We start from the raw sequence: 19,460 nt of genomic DNA, 5'->3' as shown, positions 1-19,460 counted from the left end.
GAAGAGCATTTCAGGCTGTGATAAGGCAGGAGTTGCCTGGTGTGTTTGAGGAGGAGCAAGGCGGCCAGTGAAGCAGTGTGAGAAAGGGGAAGAGTGGCAGGAGATGAGGTCAGAGACATAATGGAAAGCCACATCTTTTTGGGCCTTGTAGTCCACTGCAAGGATTTTAGCTTTCAATCTGAGTGAGATGGGAGCCATCGAAGGGTTCTGAGCAGAGGAGTGACATGGTCTGACTTACAAATTGGTAGTATCACTCTGACTTATGTGAAGAATAGACTGTACACAGGCAAGCTTGGAAGCAGGAGGCCATTTAAGAGGCCATTTCAGCAATCCCAGTGAGAGATGATCATGCCTTGGTGTTAGCAGTGGAGGTGGTAAGAAATGGTCAGATTCTGGATGTACTTTGAAGGCTGAACCAATAGGACTACTTGATGGATTGATTTGGAATATGAGAAATAGGAGTCAAGGACCCCAAATGTTTTTGGCTTGAGCAGCTGGAAGGATGGAGTTGCCATCAGTTGAGAGGGAGGAAACTGGAAAAGGTTTGGGATGGGGATGGGAAAGAAAATCAGGAGTTCAATTTTGGACATGTTAAGGTTGAGATGTCTATTAAATGCCCAAGTGGAGGGCCAACCCAGTGGCGCAAGCAGTTAAGTGCACGCGCTCCGCTGTGGTGGCCTGGGGTTTGCTGGTTTGGATCCCGGACGTGCACCAACGCACCGCTTGTTAAACCATGCTGTGGCGGCATCCCATATAAAGTAGAGGAAGATGGGCGTGGATGTTAGCCCCGGGTCAGTCTTCCTCAGCAAAAAAGAGGACTGGCATAGGATGTTAGCTCAGGGCTGGTCTTCCTCAAAAAAAAAAAAAAAAAAAAAAACCCACAAGTGGAGGTATCAAATGGGCAGTTTTGCATTTACGTCTAGAGTTCAGGGGAGAGGTATGGACTACAGATATAAATTTGAGAGTCATCAGCGTATAGATGTTATTTAAAACCATGAGACTGGATGAGATCACCAATGGAATGAGCACAGATAGAGGAAGGACTAAGCCTTATCTTTGGGATAGTCCAAAGATAGGAGGCGAGGGAAGAGAGGAACCAGAAAAGAAAACTGAGAAGTGAACAAAAAGTAAGGAACAAAGAAGGCCAAAGGAAAGCTCTAGAAGTCAAATGTGTCAGAAAGTGCATCAAGCAGGAGGAAATATTCAGCTGAGTCAAATACTGCTGAATGGTCAAATAAAATGAGGATTGAGAATGGACTCTTGAATTTAATGTGTAAAAAGAGCACTTTCAGTGGAGTGGTAGGAATGGATGCTTGATTGAAGAGGGTTCAAGAAAGAACAGGAATTGCAGACAGTGAATATTGATAACTTGTGAGGTGTTTTGATGCAAAAGGGAGCTGATTTTGTAAAAGACAGGCTAGATAATAGCATGTGTATACACTCTTAGGAATAATAGAGTAGAGGAGAAAACTAATGATGTAGGGAGAAATGATGACACAAAGACATTGAGTGGAGGGATGGCTTTAAAAAGGAGCACAAGGGCCGGCCCCGTGGCTTAGCGGTTAAGTGCGTGCGCTCCGCTGCTGGCGGCCCGGGTTCCGATCCCGGGAGTGCACTGACACACTGCTTCTCTGGCCATGCTGAGGCCGCGTCCCACATACAGCAAGTAGAAGGATGTGCAGGCCGGCCCTGTGGCTTGGTGGTTAAGTGCGCGCGCTGCGATGCTGGTGGCCCGGGTTTGGATCCCGGGTGCGCATCGAGGCACCGCTTCTCCGTTCATCCTGGGGCCGAGTCCCACATACAGCAACTAGAAGGATGTGCAGCTACGACATACAACTATCCACTGGGGCTTTGGGGGGGAAAAATAAAATAAATAAAATCTTTAAAAAAAAAAAAAAAAGAAGGATGTGCAGCTATGACATACAACTATCTACTGGGGCTTTGGGGGAAATAAATAAAATTAAAAAAAAAAAAAAAAATGGAGCACGAGGGCTGGCCCTGTGGCTTAGTGGAAGTTCATGCGCTCCGCTACTGGCAGCCTGGGTTTGGATCCCAGACGCGCCCCAATGCACTGCTTCTCTGGCCATGCTGAGCCCGCCATCCCACATACAGCAACTAGAAGGATGTGCAACTATGACATATAACTATCTACTGGGGCTTTGGGGGGAAAAAAAAAAAAGGAGGATTGGCAATAGATGTTAGCTCAGAGCCGGTCTTCCTCAGCAAAAAAAGAGGAGGATTAGCATGGATGTTAGCTCAGGGCTGATCTTCCTCACCAGAAAAAAAAAAAGGAGCATGAGCAATCTAGTATAGGCAAGATGGAGTACACTTATCGAGGCAGATAGTAGTAAGTGAGTAGATGATGTTGAGGGACTCAATGGAAATTCTCCAATTGCTTCAATTTTCTTAATTAAGTAGGAAGCAAGATCATATGTTGACAGAAAAGAATCATGGACCAAAGAAATATAGTGAGATTGTCAGATAGTATTAAATGCTTTCTTAAGGTTCTGATCATGAATATAAAGTGAGACTAGCCACCTTGGCTGTTTTCTCCAGCTACACTCAGCTACATGGGTGCAAGTGCAGAGCAGGTAGACTTACCCAAGTATGTGGTTTTGGCAAATGAGTACAACAAAGTGACGGAGAGGCAAGGAAGTTGAGGGGATATTCAAGAGAGTGATCATGATTGATCATGGAATATAAATAAGTTGGGTAAAGAAGGAAAAGAGGACATAAAGGTGGTGAGGGAGATGGTGGTATCAATTTATTGATGGTCACAGTGACCCCGAATTAATATAGTTGGGATATTAGAGGGAATGAGTTGGAGAGATAATAGGTGGTCAGAGAAAGGGATGCATGAAATTGAAACTATGGAGTGGTTGAAATTATTGGTAATTACATGGAATGAGCGCCCAAGGAAGGTGAAAGACATAACCATTGGACTTTTTAAAGGAACTGAGAGGCCAGTTTGTTGGAAGGATCATTTGTGTCAATGGTTCTCAAACTTTAAGGGCATATATCAGAATTACATGGAGAGCCAATTAAAACACAGATTGGCAGATTCCACCTCCAGAGTTTCTAGGCAGAGCCTGAGAATTTCCATTTCTAAGTTTCCGAGTGATGCTGCTGCTGCTGCTGCTGCTATGGTCCAGGTCCAAAGTCCACCGTACTTTGAAAACTACTGACCCACGTCTATGTTGAAATTGCCAAGAATTAAGATAGAAGTTAGTTTCGTAGAGTGACAGTAAGCCAGGAGAAAAAAAAATTGTCTAGAAATAAAGAAGAGTGGCCTGGTGATTGGTAGAAAACTGCAACAATCAGGGGCAGTGGAGGTATAATCTGATGATGAGATTTAAAGCTGGGAGTTTTTATGGGAACTGGTTAGAAATCGTATGGCTGAAACAATGGTTGTTAGCAAAATGAGATTCAGGCAAGGCTAAAGGCAGATTGTCTAAGGCCTTGCATGTCAGTATTTTATTAGTATCAAGGGCCTTTTATTTGGTAAGCAGGTCTAGTGTAAGTTCCCTCCTAAGTGAAGCTCTGGTGGAATGGCTACTCTATTCATCTCAAGAGTGAATACGGGGCCAGCCCCGTGGCTTAGCGGTTAAGCGCGCGCGCTTTGTTACTGGTGGCCCGGGGTTCGGATCCCAGGCGCGCACCCCTTCTCTGGCCATGCTGAGGCCGTGTCCCACATACAGCAACTAGAAGGATGTGCAACTACGACATACAACTATCTACTGGGGCTTTGGGGGCGGAAAAAAAAAAAAAGGAGGACTGGCAATAGATGTTAGCTCAGAGCTGGTCTTCCTCAGCAAAAAGAGGAGGATTAGCACGGATGTTAGCTCAGGGCTGATCTTCCTCACAAAAAACAAAAAAAAAAAGAGTGAATACAATTGCACCAATTCACGTTCTTTTTTTTTTTTTAAAGGTTTATTTATTTATTTATTTATTTTTTGTGAGGAAGATCAGCCCTGAGCTAACATCCATGCCAATCCTCCTCTTTTTGCTGAGGAATACTGGCCCTGGGCTAACATGTGTGCCCATCTTCCTTCACTTTACATGGGACGCCACCACAGCATGGCCTGACAAGCGGTGCGTCGGTGCGCACCCGGGATTCAAACCCGGGCCGCCAGCAGCCGAGCACTTAACCGCTACGCCACGGGGCCGGCCCCCAATTCACGTTCTGGTAGAAATAAAAACCACACTAATTGGGAAATGTTAAGTCCAACAAAGCTGGATATCACTTTACAAAAGATTAGGTAGGCTGACATCTGATGGGACAATAAAGCTTAAATAGCTTGATAGTAGAGCAAAACAGGACTGAGAACATACAGAAAGTAATACAGAATGGAACTGTGAAAATGTCAAGTAGGGAGGTCTACAAGGTAGTCAGCAGTAGTCAGGGCACAGACTACAACATGGGATCACTACCTCGGCCCCACTTCTGGTTTCACCACTTATTACTACTCATGGGATTCTAGCCAAATCATTTAAGGTTTCTGCTGCTTAGTTCCTGACTTGTTAAATGGGTCTATCATTTATGCCACGTGCCTCAGAGAAAAGTTGAGGGCTAAATCAGATAGTCAGTGTCAGTGCTTTGAAAATGTAAAGTGCTATAAAAATATGAAATATTAAAAAAGTAAATCATATTGAGCTGTCCTTAGAAATCAGGGCAGAAGAAATACTTATGATATACAAGAAATGGGTGGAAAAGAAAGGAGAAACTGTTACCCAAGGAGAATAACGCTGAGGTGTATAGAACAAAGGATTAAGTGTGCAATGTGGACAGTTTCACATTCAATGTGGTCTTGAAATGAAAGCCTCATAAAAAGGCTTTACTGTTTATTGACATTTATGTTGAAGGATTTATAGATAGCGGTTTCCTTACGAATCATACCTTTGGACCACAGTGACTGATATTTGTATAACTGGCTTGAACATTAGAAACTAAAATATCCCCTCTCCTCATAATGCCCACTACTAAATGAGTATCTGTACTTCTACATATTGAGAAAAATGCAGGACCACGTGCACTCTTACATGAACCCCACGCATGTTTCTATCCTAGCTTTTGTTACCCAGAATTGAAATTGCCTGCTGCTCTTAAGACTATACAAACTGAGAGCAAGATTGTGCCTTGTCAAAATCCTTCGATGGCTTTCCATTCACTATCCTTAAGATAGTCCAATTCTTAATATGGCGTAAAAGGCACTTCATGATCTGGTCCCCACTATTTCTGGTCTTACTTCACCACTCTTCTCTGTACCTGGTGATTCAGCCATACTGATATTCTTTCAGAACCCGCAATGTGCCAGACTTTTTGACTTAATAGCTTGACTTAATAGCACAAGCTGTTCTGCCTGCCCAGTATACCTCATTCCATTCTTCTTGGCTCTTACTCTTCTGGTTTACTTTAAATTTATTTATTTTTTCCCCCCAAAGCCCCAGTAGATAGCTGTATGTCATAGCTGCACATCCTTCTAGTTGCTGTACGTGGGACACGGCCTCAGCATGGCCGGAGAAGCGGTGTGTCGGTGCGCGCCCGGATCCGAACACGGGCCGCCAGTAGCGGAGCGTGCACACTTAACCACTAAGCCACTGGGCCAGCCCTCTTCTGGTTTACTTTAGGTATTGCTTCCTTTGACAGCCTCCCTTGAACCCCCTTTTCAAGTCTGGGTTAGATTTTTTCAAGCATACTTTCCATTTCCCTCATTATAGTATTTCTCATGTTACTGTAACTACATGCTTACTGTCTCACCAGACCAAACTCTGTGAAACAGGTAACATAGTCTCCTTCAGGAATGTTTCTACCATTTAGCATAGTGCCTGCATTTAGGAGGTGCACAATAAATATCTGAGGTATTCTGGTCAGTGGCCAACACTTGGCACACAAAAATTCAGTGAAAGATAGCCTAAACAGTTCTCTTCTAGGAGACAAGACATTTGGGGTTTAGGAGGGCAAAAAGTAATTGGCCTGGTGAAGTCAAGCAGCCACTTCAAGGAGCCCACTGCTATTTTAACCTAAGAAAATTCTGTCCATGCACTATTAGCTACCATATATCAAAGGTGTGTTGTATGGCAGAGGAGGAAGGAGCAGTGAAGCGAGTAGTAAATGTTTATTTTGAGGACTTTCTGGGGTGACCACATGGTTAAAAAAATTCACACTACATATTATGAAATCAACTAGGCCTCTGTAGCTTCTTACTAGTACTAGCTGATCTCTTACCTTTAAATTGGTTTTTTTTTGGTTAATTTTAATACTCAATTCACTGCATGAAGTAGAGAAGCTCATCAAGATCACCATTCTTGTAGTAGTACCTTTTTAGTCTTCTGCTATGCATATTTTAAGTTACTGAATGCTTTTGGAAAAGAAGTAGTTTCAGTTTTGACCACCTGTGTTTATTGCAGAAGCAGTAAGTTAGGCATTACTTCACATTTCAGAAGAGGAGCAGTCTCTATGGAGACTTTCTTGCCCATCACTTAGAAAAGCTGTGCCCTTTATTAAGCTAAAGCAACCATGTTCTAAAAGCAGTGGGTAAATTTGGGATTGACTGGATAAATGTTCAATACTATTAAAGGATTAATACTAGATTGTGAGCCATGATGCTTTTCCAATATGCAGGCATCTTTTGGTTATCATCAGCGGGTAGTGCAAGTTTTGCAGTAGTTACAAGTTACAGTGGATTTAGAAAGGTACCAATGAGCCATTCAAAGATGGTAAAATCCCCAGAAAAGCCAATGAATGATTCTCTCTCCTATATCCTCAATAAAATGGCTAAAGACAACAGACTGATAACAACCACTTCTATTTATTTCAGGACATACTATACTATTTAGACCCATGGATGGTACTAAGTTATAACCCTGTTTAAACATCCATATGGTATTATATTTTTGCAAAGACTGGTTCTAAAAATCATAAAACTGGACAGATTAATAATATAACGCAAATCAAATTAGCTTAAAAATGTAGGTCATGGCTCTCATTCACTCAGTCCTGGTCTTAAGGATGTTACGAAGATACATACTTAAATACCACGAATTACCTCAACATTTACAGACACAAGTGTTGTCAAAAAGGTCTTTCTCTGATTGTAACAAAGAGAAACCGTCCAAATTTTATTCTTTATACTACTGACATGATAACTACGTCACTCTGGTACATGGTATCACTATTTCTCCTACTGTAGCAAGTTCAGTTTTCTCAAGGGCCTTTTCCCCAACTTTTTTGGAAATAAAACAGATATATTTCAAACCTTCAAATTAAAATATTATCCTCATAAATATATGTACCAGGTTGGTATATTCACATATATCCTTTCTAATTTCAGGCTAAGCAAAGACACGCATTTAGAGCTGTATTAATGTGTTAAAGCAAAAGACAACCCAACTTAATATCAAGAGAAATTGTGACCTTCCATGTAGTGTTTGATAGAGAAAACACTGATTTTGACACAATATCTTTATTTTATTCAAATACCAGTCTGATCACACATGGTCCAACAACACTCAAATAATAAACCAAATATAAACAGATGTTAAAGATTGGTCTTCAAACATTATAGCCAATGATGCCACGCTTGCCTATGATCTCGCCGACATAAAACCACATCCACACCTCAGTGGCCACCAAACCATTCAGCAGAGCTTCCTGAAAAAAGCAGCACAAATTTTAATGTAATTTTTTTCTTACGTATTTAAAACTATTTTTTTCCAGGATTAAGTGACAGAGAATATAAGGATGCTATTCAAATTAGTGGGCAGTTTTAATCAAAGTCAAGAATTAGTGATGTTAACTTCTTTCAACTGCTGGGAACCCTTGAACTTTCAATTATGTAAGGTAAGTAGTCCAGAGCTTATAAATTCTTTCAAAGCATTCTTTAAAGACCTGAACTGACTTAACCCTTTCATTATTAGTTTATGAGACACTTTATGAGCCCTAAAACAACCCACATCCTGGAAACAGCTGACACATTTAGACAGGGCATTCATATGCAAGGATGGCTATAGGAAGGAAAGTCTCTGAATAGACATTTCTGTCTGGCCAAAGAAAATCTGTTGAAAGATGAAGGTCTCTTTCTTCCCCTTTAGACATCATTTTCATTCACTTATTACTTGGCTTAACTCTTTACAAGTATTCAGTAATTATTCAGTTTCACAGATCAATGTTTTATTGCCCTGAAGAGAAAAAGTACATAGAAAGCAGTGTTTCATGTAAGTGCAAATATAGATCTTGAAACTCTAGTTGAAAAAAATACCTTTTCACGACAAAATTGGGCCTTTTCCTTTTAGCACCTGGAAGTGAATTTCCCCCTTCAAATCAGACCAGAAATATTGGAAGTCTCCTGAAAAATAACCATATTTTCCAGGATGTAGGTTCTAAAGTCAGCAATAATTTAGCTATTTAGGCTTTTTGCATCCTGTGCTTGGATCAAGCAAGCAAACATAAAGTTCAAGTTCCAGTCTTACAGCCTTTAGATTTTATCTTCACACAATTCGATAACCCTTAACATCATATTATATACTCGCTAGGTTTTGATATTTTTATCCTCCAAATGACTGTTAGCTGCCTGATTGTGATACAGTCCAAGAGATCTTTTGGCCAAATTGGGGATAGTTCCAGGACTACAGATGAAAAAAGTACAGAATCAGCAAGTAAGCCATCTTGTTTTAGTAAACTAACCAAAATAGGAAAGGAAAAAAAAGTTGCCCAGTAAAAATGCTCACTTCTTTAAGACTAATAGGAAACTAAGACATAAAATGGCCCAATTATTTCAACCCAGATGACAAAATCAGAAAGGTATATCTTCCTTGGCAGTCAAGAAAGAGATTATCTCTCAGTATGTTGGTTTCAGCCTAACTGGAAAATACATATATTAATCAAAACAATCAGAAAAATCCCAAGGGAGGACATTTTCTGTTATGCACATACGTTTTCATTTAGCCCATAGTTACCTTAACTGTGAGCTGTTTGAAGCTACCAGTTTGAGCACTATTGACTATTTTTTTCAAACTCTGAATAGCTGTGGGGATCTCAGCAGGGGTTGGAGGAACCAGCTCAACTTTGGCATAGTGCCAAAACGTGGCCAATCGAGGCTTCGAATAAGTCACAGCAGCTGGAAAACAAAACAAAACAAAACAACCAGGATGAACTCACTAGAGACCGAAAGAAGCAGATGTGTGGGCTGGACACAAATATTTATTCATGCATCACATTCATTCATTGCTTGTACCAAATGTACACCCGGTGTGAAAAGTCAAAGCTGCTCCCTGGTAACAAGAGGCTTTTAAAGATGCAGAACACCTGTGTCACAGGGACGTTCAATCAAGCAGGAAGCTATAAGCACATTCAATTATGCCAGGACTCCACTAGTGGCCAGCTAGTATTGTTACTTCATTTATGAATGGCAAATCTAGTTAACTGTCAAGTTACCAGCAGTTGGGTTCAAAAACAAGAAAACAGCAGCAATGTAACCATATTTTCTTGGGAGAGAGACCACAAAATGTGGAGGGAAGAGGTGCAGAAGCGGAGGGAAGGAGCTATGTAGAATGGCATCCTTAAAAATAAGATTAAAACTTGTCAAAATATTAGCCACAAATCCAGATGGAATTATACCAATTAGTACCCATTTTTGGTATCCTCATCAATATGTGCTGGATCAAATCTTTCTTTAACAAAAGCACAGCTGCTCCTCTTTCAAAACACCACAAACAATAAAAATAAAACCTACATGTTTTGTTAAGAGCAGCCAAAAGTTGAATCTACTAGTAAAGTGAAATTCCTCAAAGTATTTACTATTTCAAGAAAAAAAAAGATTCTTAACAACCAGGGGTAGACGTGAGACTATGGCAGTGATTTCAGCGAGAGAAAAAAGGCATTTTATCAAAAAAATTACACCACTAAATCTAATAAAAATAGCACAAATGCATGAACATCCATAAAGTGTCTACTGTTCAGAGTGGATTATCCAAGGCTCTTCGTACTTTTCCTATTATTAACTGCCTGAATTTGGGTATTTCACTACTCTTAGAATTACTATCTCCATCATCCTCTGTGCTCAGGGCCATGGGTAAATCTTTAAGCAGACACAAAGCTCTAAGATACAGTTCTAAATAGAACTGCCAATTCCTGTAAGATGGGGCTATCAAAAAGTACAAAGTCTTGTGTAACTGTTTTTAAAATTATCTTCAACACACAGATATTTCATCCTTTAAAAAAAAACACAAATAACTACAGTGTACACAAATGCTGTACTTTAGTTGGTAAATATGTTTCTCAGGGAGTATAGGTTAAAAAGCTTGAAACTGCTTTACATGTATACAAGGGATGAACAAAACATAAGTAAATGAATGGTGGATTATGGGAGTCAGGTTTCTCACTGTAGGGGAGAGTAGTTACAGATCAGCAAGAAAAGAAGCAAGAATAAATCCCTAGCTACTGGATTAGAGTTGGAGACATTCACACGAAACACAGATGGGCAAAGATAGAAACAATTGTATGTATGCACCTATACACATGGGTTAGTATACATGCACACACACACACACACATCCTCGTCCACTGAGAGGGCCTAGAAGCAATTATATTCTAGTAGTCTAGTAGCAAGGAACATATCCAGTGCCTAGATCTTAGTTTCAAAATACCATTGTCCAATAAAAGGAACCAGGGCTCCTTGGAGAAATGGCTGATTCTAAGGCTGGGGCAGGGAAAATACAAGATGAGTCTGAAGCACCTTCCAGTACCCAGAAAGTTAGAGCAAGTCGAAGGGACAGAGGTGCCAACCTGAAAGAGCTCCCAATGGCCAAGGCTGCAACAACTTGAGCAACAAAATAAATAACACGTTACTGGAGGTACTAAGTATGAAATAAATGTGTACATGAGTCCATACAATAAATGACTGAATAAATAAGTGGAGAAGAAGAGACAAATCTTTCTTAGAGAAGAATTCTAAAGGGCCAGCCTGGTGGCGTAGCAGTTAAGTTCACGAGCTCTGATTCGGTGGCCCAGGATTCGCAGGTTGGGATCCCAGGCGTGCACCGACGCACCGCTTGTCAAGCCATGCTGTGGCGGCGTCACATATAAAGTGGAGGAAGATGGGCACGGATGTTAGCCCAGGGCCAATCTTCTTCAGCAAAAAGAGGAGGATTGGCAACGGATGTTAGCTCAGGGCTGGTCTTCCTCACAAAAAAAAAAAAAAAAGAATGCTATTTAAATATACGCAGATACTCCCTCCTACAGAAGATGGAATCTCTGCTGTTGGCAGCTGCTGCTTGCCTCCCCCCACAGTGCTAGACTTAGTTACTCCCTTCTAAAGAATAGCACACAGAAAGGGAAAGATAGTAACTTTACAGTGGAGAAACCAAGCAACACTACCTGAACCAAGTGATGAAAGCAAATTTCACCAGTGATGTTATTTGGATACATGTACATACTGATATGTGATTAGGTTACTTCACTTTTGTGGTATTCTTTCTCAAAACCCATAGCTCTCAACTAATCATGAGAAAAACACCAGACAAACCCACATTGGGGAATGTCTTTATAAGACACCTAGACAGACACCTACATATATACCTTAAGACTGTCAAGAAAGGTAAGGAAAGACTGGGAAACTGTCACACACCAGTGGAGACTAGGGAGACTGACAACTCAATGCAATGTGGTACCCTGGACTGGCTCCTGGATCAGAAAGATTAATGGAAAAACTGGTGAAACCCAAATGAAGTCACAAATTTAGTAAAGAGAAAAAAAAAAATCAGACTCCATGGCCTTTCTGGGAAAGTCTGACAATATAATTACTATTTCTGTAAGCTGCTTTGTCTCCCAGGGGAATTAACAGACATAGTAATTTTAATTAGATATTTAACATTTACATTTAATACACTGAGTTATGTTATAAAGCAAAATATATTTCCACTTTAACACTCTGACCCCAGTTGAGTTCTCCCTTCTGAGAACTTCTGGAAGAATAACAACTATTATCTTTCAGTTATTCACAATAATACAGCAAAGGGTTTATCTATTTCATGATAAAAAAATTTACTTTCATATTACTTTTCTTTTTGGATTTTATTACTAAAGTTAGCTTGCAATCTCTCAACACACACCAACTAAAAGATGTGAAAGCCATGTTAGGAAAAAAAAGTCCACCTGAAATTTAAAAAATTTTGCCTCAAATCATCCACAAAGTCCAAAGAATGAAGCCAAGCCGCTATTCTTTCTCTTTTTATGTAAATCTGTGGACTTTTATCATAACAGATGCCTTGATGATCTTAGCAAAGTTGCAAATTTAAGTTCTTTGGGAAAGTGTAAACTAGTAGACTGTGGGGTTCTGTAGGAGGAGAGAATCAAGGATTTATAGTTTTTAGCCCTGTAAGGCTTTCAATAACTCATTTTTTGGCTGCTGTTGGAGGAAACGGAGGAGAGAACGAATAAGAAAACACCAATCACAGTAAAACAGATTCGAAAATATTACATGTATTTAAAAAATTCCTTCTATTCACATTTCATAAAATCAAATTTGAGCGAAAGCTATTTAGAAATCTGCGTTTCAACCGCTTACTAGAATATAGCCCATCTAGTCAAGAAGCTTCCGGCAATTTAACTTATCTTACTTCGGGAATAAAATGAATAGTTAGCTCCCTAGCAAGCAACTGAAATATTTATGGTCAGAAAAAACTACTACTACTCAGGGCTGTGACTATTCAGGGCTGCTCTGAGATACAGCAGTCTACCAACAAGGCTTCAGCTTTTTCAAATGGAAAAACTCCATGAATGCTAAGCTATAATAATAAAGATTACTGTTTATACACATCCCTTTCTACGCTTACTGGAGCAGGGGTACTCGTCCATAAAGTCCAATTCACCTAAAATTTCCCTCAAATTAAACGGAAAGTATCTCAAAATCTGGCAAGGACAGAAAGCAAAGTCAACGTTCAAAAGCTCACTCATCCTTAAAATTTCTGTAGCCTTCCAAATACTCCATCGAGAACCTGACAACCTGAGGAGGCCGAATTTCTGTACTTTCACATGTCTCTACCTTTCTTTTCCCAAGCTCTCCTAACAGAACCATACCCTCCATATTCCTATTGCTAGAGACCTAAGGGGGCGTAATGGCGGCGGCTGCTGGGCCGCTCCAGGCTCCCTCCACACTCCCTCCCTTCACTGCCGCGGTTAGACGCTAGAACTTCTAGGCTGTACAGAGAACCCAAGCTGCAGGCTAGGCGAGCGGAAGACTTTGAGACGAGCCGCAAACCTCCCTCCCGCTCCCCCACCTTCAGGCCGTCCCGCCCCGGCTCCCGCTGGCCCTCCGGGTCACGACAGCCCGCGTCTCCTCGCAGGCCTCCCCGTCCGCCCGGATACCCGCCTCGGCAGTCTGCCGCTGCGCTCACCGTTCACCAGCGCCGGGGCCTTCTCTGCCAGGTTGCGGACAAACTGGGCCATGATTCTAGGACAGACAGCCCGCGGCTTCGAACGGCAGGCTGAATGTCACCCCCCGGAAGGACCCGCCGCAGGACCCCGTTCCGCTTCCAAGGTCAGGCCTCCTCTTTCCGCGCCGGTCCAAAATATTTAGGTGTCCTACTATCTTTCCAGAATCTAATTGGTCAACTTATTTTCTTAGGCACAGAGGAGAAAGTAGATATGAAAAATTGAGATCAGAGAACACGTGGAGAACAATGGGATTCCGCAGAGAAACAGGCATTTCTTGGGGCAGCCGCTCACGGAGTTCCGGAAGGCCGGCGAGAGGAGGAAAGGCGCATGCGCCGTGAACCTCCGGCCCTTGCCGCGGCGGCTACCTCCCGTTTTGTGCCTAAAGCGCTGTCGCCTCTTTTCTGAGGGAACGTGGGAAGTTAGGGCTGGAACGCATCGCTGAGATTTTTTCTAGGCCAACACGATCTCCTTACAAAGGCTGAGAGGGTCCTAGGCCAAACACGTAAAGTTAGGGGCAGAGCAGGTGCCATATAGCCTGTCACCTGACTCAGCCGTTGCCTTTCTTGAGCTGATGTTTTGTAATCCCGGTCTCTCCCTCATCCTGTATCAAGATTGGAATCCAATTCCCATAATTCCCTAATCAGCGACAAGGAACTATGCAGATATGAGGAACAAAGTCACCCTTACTGGGGGCCTCCAGTATGCCAGGCATTTTGGAATTTAAAGAAAGCGTGCGTGTTAGTGTCCCATTTAAGACTGAGATTAATAAATGGCCACATAGCTAGTGACAGAGTTGGGATCTGAAGAGCTTGCAATGTAAACAAAAAGGGGCATCACTATGGGATTAGGCATGGTGCTGATCTGGGAAGACTTCCTGGAGGAGATCCTTGAGTTGATGTATAACAGAACTATATACTACAGAGTTGGAATGTTATAGTTTAATATGACTGGAAGAAAAGATATATGTAGGGAAGTGGCATTTGATGAGAAAAACATAATGATAAGTAATGTAGCCTGGGGAAGCCTGAGCAGAAGTAAAACTCTGATGGAATGGTTACATGTGGAAAGAAGAATTAGGAGTGATATCAAGAGCAGTGTTTCAGTGATGGAGTGATTCAGTTGCCCAATACTCCAGAGAAGCCAAATTAAGGATGGGAAAGTTAATTTAGCAATATGGAAACATTAGTTAGAGCAGTTTCAAAAAATTAGGATAGAAGCCAGAGTGAATAAGTGAAGAAATATGGCTATAAAGGACTACAAGTCAGAAAACCAACTAAGGATGTGGAACTCAAGGCCGAGACTGAAGATAGAGAAGGGGGATTGACAAGATCCCTGATGAGGCAGGAAAGGTTGGAGGGATTAGCCTTGGAACTGGGAGGCTTTTTCCACAGATGGGATGAAGGGAGAGAAGTTTGAAAGTGGAAATTCTGAAGTCTATATCTTTCCAGTGAAGTGGAAGGCAAGGTTATCTGAGTGTGAAGGGCAAGTGGGAGGGTGGGAGAGAATCTGAGGAAAGAGGTTAAAGTTTGGAATAGCTGTTGAAGTTAAGGACACACAGAAGGGTTGTTGGGCAGTGTTAGAGACCACAAGTTTGTGGTTGCATCGCTCTAAAGATTGTGTCGTTTTTCTTCAACAGCAGTCTGTAGCTTGGATATTGGAGCAGAGGAGAAGGATTGGGTTAATCTAGGCTGAGGTCTTACATGGCAGAGGTAGAGAAACAAGGGGCAAGAAAGGGGAACATGATAGTGAATGATTAAAATCCAAGACCTGGGGTTTAAGGCCAGATAAAGAAAAGTGAAGCCCAAAGTGAACTGATTAGGAAAAAAAAAGGCCCTGAGACACATCTTCTGAAGATAACTCCAGAGTCCAGAAGCCTGGTAAGGCAGGTTAGGTCAGCCAGGTCATGCACATTTGATACTACCTTAAAAAAGAAGTGAAGGTCCGAGTCCTCTAAGTTTTCAGAAGGGTTTCTGAAACTGTCACTAGCTTTTAATACTGTAATAAAGGAAGTGATAACAAAGGTTGTAAGTCAGGTGTTCATTTATTAAATACAAGCTTTGAACAAACACCCCCAGGCAAGTTGGACGAGAAGTAACCTTCCTGGAATGTTTCAAAATACAGTTACGTTGATCAAGTTTTACTTCAATCAACCTTTCTGTTGTTTTGTTCTTCATTTTCTTTGTTTCTAGGTTTTCCTGTTTAGCAGTTAGAGCATGTGCATTATTTCCTCACATGACATCAACAGTGCAGCATCAGCCTCCGGCTTGTAAAGGCACCCAGTAGACTTATACTCTGGGCAATGGCTGCTTAGCAACCAGCATCAAATAAAGTAATGAAGCTTTTGTAGAGTGTGAGACCAAACAGCAACTGGCACTTTTACCTGCACCATTAAAAAACCTCTGATGTTTCTTTTGGTTTTCACATATCCATTAAAAACTATATTTAAAAAAAAAAACCCAGATTGCTTTATAAAATCTACTTAATTTTCCAAGTTTAGTATTACCCTCTTGGTAAGCAATACTAGAGCTGATTAGAGTCTTCATTTTCCTATCATACTCCAGCAAAGCCAATACATAAAACTAGGTTCTGTCAGAAAGTCTGCTCTAGAAGATTTAGAGCTGCTTCTGAGTTCCAGACAACACAACACCTCTTTAAGCTTCAAGGTGCAAATAAGCACCGTGTTGTACCAAGATGATAATTTAGTCTCATTTTTGGGATGTTCTCAAATTACTTCAAGGAAAGAAAAAAGGCACAGAGGCCACATGGTTTCCTTACCAACAGTGGCCTTAAGCTACGCACTTGCCTTTGTGATGAGTTTCAAGATATTTAGCAGCATTAATGGTGCCATAGCCATTCATAAAAAGTTTCAGGAAAAGAGCTTAAAAGAAAAAGCTTGCCAGAAAAGGCTTACAATCTGAAGACTAAATACAGAAGTAGAATACAGACACAGATGCAAGAGGCAGCATAGAGGTTGTTAACTAGAAAGCTGCTGGGAACAGCTGCCTTCTGAGGTTTTGTGCCCATTTTTCCTCCTATTTTCTCCTACAAAACTCTGGTCTTTTCCCCCACTTCTTTTAAAAATGAAAACATCCTATTAAAGTGAGTTTGGAAGATAAATGCAAGTAGGTAGAAGCTTATTTTATATACAGTTCATTCTCAGAGAAGGAAGATAATAAATACGAAATGAAGCTCATTTTAAGAAAATAAACAAATCCTGTCAACCCACACCTTAAAGGCCCAGGAAGCACACTGAATTAATATCTTACATTCTGGCATTTCCAAGAGTCCTAGACTTCCTTTTTCATTTATAAGCACAGCAATAGCAACATCTACTTTATATCTACTGTGGGATGCCCTCTGATTGGAGTTTTCTAGGTAATACCATCAAAAACACATCAAGGACTGCTTATAGCAACTTGTGTTGGAATATCATCAAACTACCATCTTATTTGAAAAAGGCCATGGTTAAAAATAATGTCCTCTAAATGAAGCAATGACTCCTGTTTCTAGATCATATCACTTTTTTTGTCACTTAGGATATCTTCAGGCTTCGAGGGATAGTGATATAGACAGTCCATAGGGGACTGTGCCTCACTTAGCATGTTAAGCTGCACAACTGAATAGGGACTCAAGCTCAACTTGTACAAATGGGGCCCATCCACCTACTAACTACATAGGGCTAAGTGGATATTTAAAATGGCTCGTGGACAAGGTCACACTCAAATTCCTGTTCTGTTAACTGATGACCTAAGGCTGAGTTAGAAGCAGCTCTTAGAAGTCAGGTCACAAGCCCAAACAAACATTAACTATATATATTTTACGGTCTCAGAATTTTGTCTAGAATAAGTGTGTTAGTAAACATGGCCACACTGCATACATCTTACCATGGAAGAGACACGATCAAGTGGTACTCAGTTTACACTAGACCAATATAAAAAAGCACATGGTGTATTTATTTATATATATATATATATATATATATATACTGAGCTATACTGTTGATATTAGTGTCTTAAAATTACATTTTTCATGGTTACAATATCTGTTGCCTAACTTTTCTACTCAAGCCTAGTCCTTGTAGCAACAGATTTCCATAAGATAAAAAGGGCCCAACAGCCCCCTTTATCATTTCACCTCAGAATTTTTTGAATAAAGTGTCAAAACTGCAAGTATGTCTTACCAATCCTCCTAAAAATATTGTAGGGCTAAATTTTCTGTGGTAATGACAACCTCTTTGGAGAGTGTTTGTCCTCCATGGTATCTCTGAGTTATGAGGTGACACAAAATTAAGAACTACCAACAGAAGTTGCATAAGATTCCTTTTTTTTCATATCATCTGTCATCTTATTCAAAAGTCTACTCAAACATCAAGGTATCTGCTTTTATATGAAAGGTTATTCTGTAACATGGAAAAGGGCTGAAGTTTGAGTCAGGAAGACTAGTAAATACCTTGATAACACAAGTCTTTCTGATGATATCAGCTGTCACTGAAATATGTGACATCATATAATTAAAAGTAGTGCTCACTAAAGATGTTTGAGCAGTTCTTGCAAGAAAAATAGTAAGGTGGTAGGAAGTTTTAGTATTTGAAGTTAATGTAATTTAAGGTAGAAAAAGGAAGAAGAAAGAATAGGAAGAGAACAAAGAGTAAAAATTAGTGATGATTTCTAAACTTGGTGATGCTATAATAAGTATAATTTCCTGCAAGCCAGGAGAGCATTGTAAAGTTCTTAGGAATCTTAATTATCATAATTTGAGCATGAGCAGTTCTCTAATTTAGCAGAGAAAAAAAAAGAAAGAAAAAGAAAAGGAACAGAATCAGAAAGAGAGAAACCACAAACAATTGTTTATCTACACTCTGGGGTTGGTGTTTGGTTTGTTTAGGTCACAGTATTTATTCAAGTTGCTCCTTTTGTTGTTGTTTCCTCTCTGCAAGCCATCGTTGGATTTTTTCTTTTAGTTCTCTGTTTGGCCGGATCTGGTCCATGGTGAGGGGACTACGGTTAAAGGGATCTGTTTGGTCACTGGGACAAAGAGAGAAAGGGAAATGGGGTTATTTCCATAAGTTCTAACATTCTAAGCCAAAAATAGAACACCTGGGCATCTCACTGAAGCTAGAGTGCATTATAACTTTGAGTCAAGTGCTGACTTGAGGTTAGAAAGAATGAGATGAGAAAGTGATTCAGGAGGTTGTTTTTCGTTTTGTTTTGCAGATTATGTAGCTACTTTGTCTCTCTGCTTCTTAAAACATTTTACCTCAACATTGCTATTCAGATTATTTGATTCAGTTTCCCTAAGGCAGAGACCCTGTACACTCAAATCAGCATAAAGAGCTGTTTATCGTTTTAGTGACAGACTCGAAATAGTATAAGATGCTAAGGGATAAAGCCTTGTAGAATGACGATTTAGGTAGCTGACTGCTACACAACTAAATGCAGATTATGGTTTCCTGACAGGTAAGAAGATTTATAACACATTTTGAGGGCTGATATAGTTTCTCTCTGTATTGTGAGGCCACAAGACATATCACCTAGCACAGCATCACACATATGGTGAATGCTTAATACCAAATACCAGGAAGTAGAAAATCCCTTTTGTCAATATTTTAAGAACAGTATTTTCTTACATTTGGGTCAACTTATATAACTTAATTTAAGTAGGCAGAGTCTCTCAGTACCCATTTCTATCTCATGCCGCACTTAGAGCAGGCAGGCTGAGGAAAACTGCTGTCACCATGGCTGAGTACAACAGCAGCAGCAGAATGTGGGTTAACCCACATGATGAATATAGTGTAAAACCTGAATTTAAAAAAAGCCTATCTTTTATATTTTTACAACTAAAATAAAATTAAAACAATCTTCAAGTCAATTTATGTTCCAGGTTGACATATTTTATAACACATATTGATATAAATTATTTCCTTAAGGAAGGAGGAGGCAAGGTTAGAGCCAGCATTCTCAACAAGGTGTCTTGCTTTGGTTGTTTAAATCCTCAACAATCAAGAGATACTCCTTTACCAAAATGCCTC

General features: G+C 40.5%; 2 protein-coding genes across 4 annotated transcripts in view; both read right to left on the bottom strand.

Annotated features, from left to right (window-relative positions):
• Positions 1 to 6,790: 6,790 nt before the first annotated feature.
• Positions 6,791 to 13,672, bottom strand: ATP5MG (ATP synthase membrane subunit g). The gene is made up of 3 exons (XM_004427257.3): positions 13,393 to 13,672; positions 8,956 to 9,116; positions 6,791 to 7,651 (listed from the first exon to the last, which is right to left on the bottom strand). Exons 1-3 carry the CDS (start codon positions 13,442 to 13,444, stop codon positions 7,553 to 7,555), a joined length of 312 nt encoding a protein of 103 aa, XP_004427314.1. The 5' UTR covers positions 13,445 to 13,672; the 3' UTR covers positions 6,791 to 7,552.
• A 1,782-nt stretch (positions 13,673 to 15,454) lies between these two features.
• Positions 15,455 to 19,460, bottom strand: part of UBE4A (ubiquitination factor E4A) — a 34,036-nt gene continuing 30,030 nt past the window's right edge. For all 3 annotated transcript variants that reach the window (XM_014785114.2, XM_087433775.1, XM_087433774.1), the window contains one exon: positions 15,455 to 18,456. In XM_014785114.2, the coding sequence (XP_014640600.2) occupies positions 18,327 to 18,456 (130 nt within the window). In that variant the 3' untranslated portion in view covers positions 15,455 to 18,326. The remainder of the gene's footprint in view (positions 18,457 to 19,460) is intronic.

This window comes from Ceratotherium simum, chromosome 7 (assembly GCF_057802395.1).
Source record: "Ceratotherium simum simum isolate JZ-2026a chromosome 7, ASM5780239v1, whole genome shotgun sequence".
Taxonomy (NCBI): Eukaryota; Metazoa; Chordata; class Mammalia; order Perissodactyla; family Rhinocerotidae; genus Ceratotherium; species Ceratotherium simum.
Note: the sequence above shows the minus strand (reverse complement) of the source record. Positions and strands in the feature narration are given on the sequence as shown.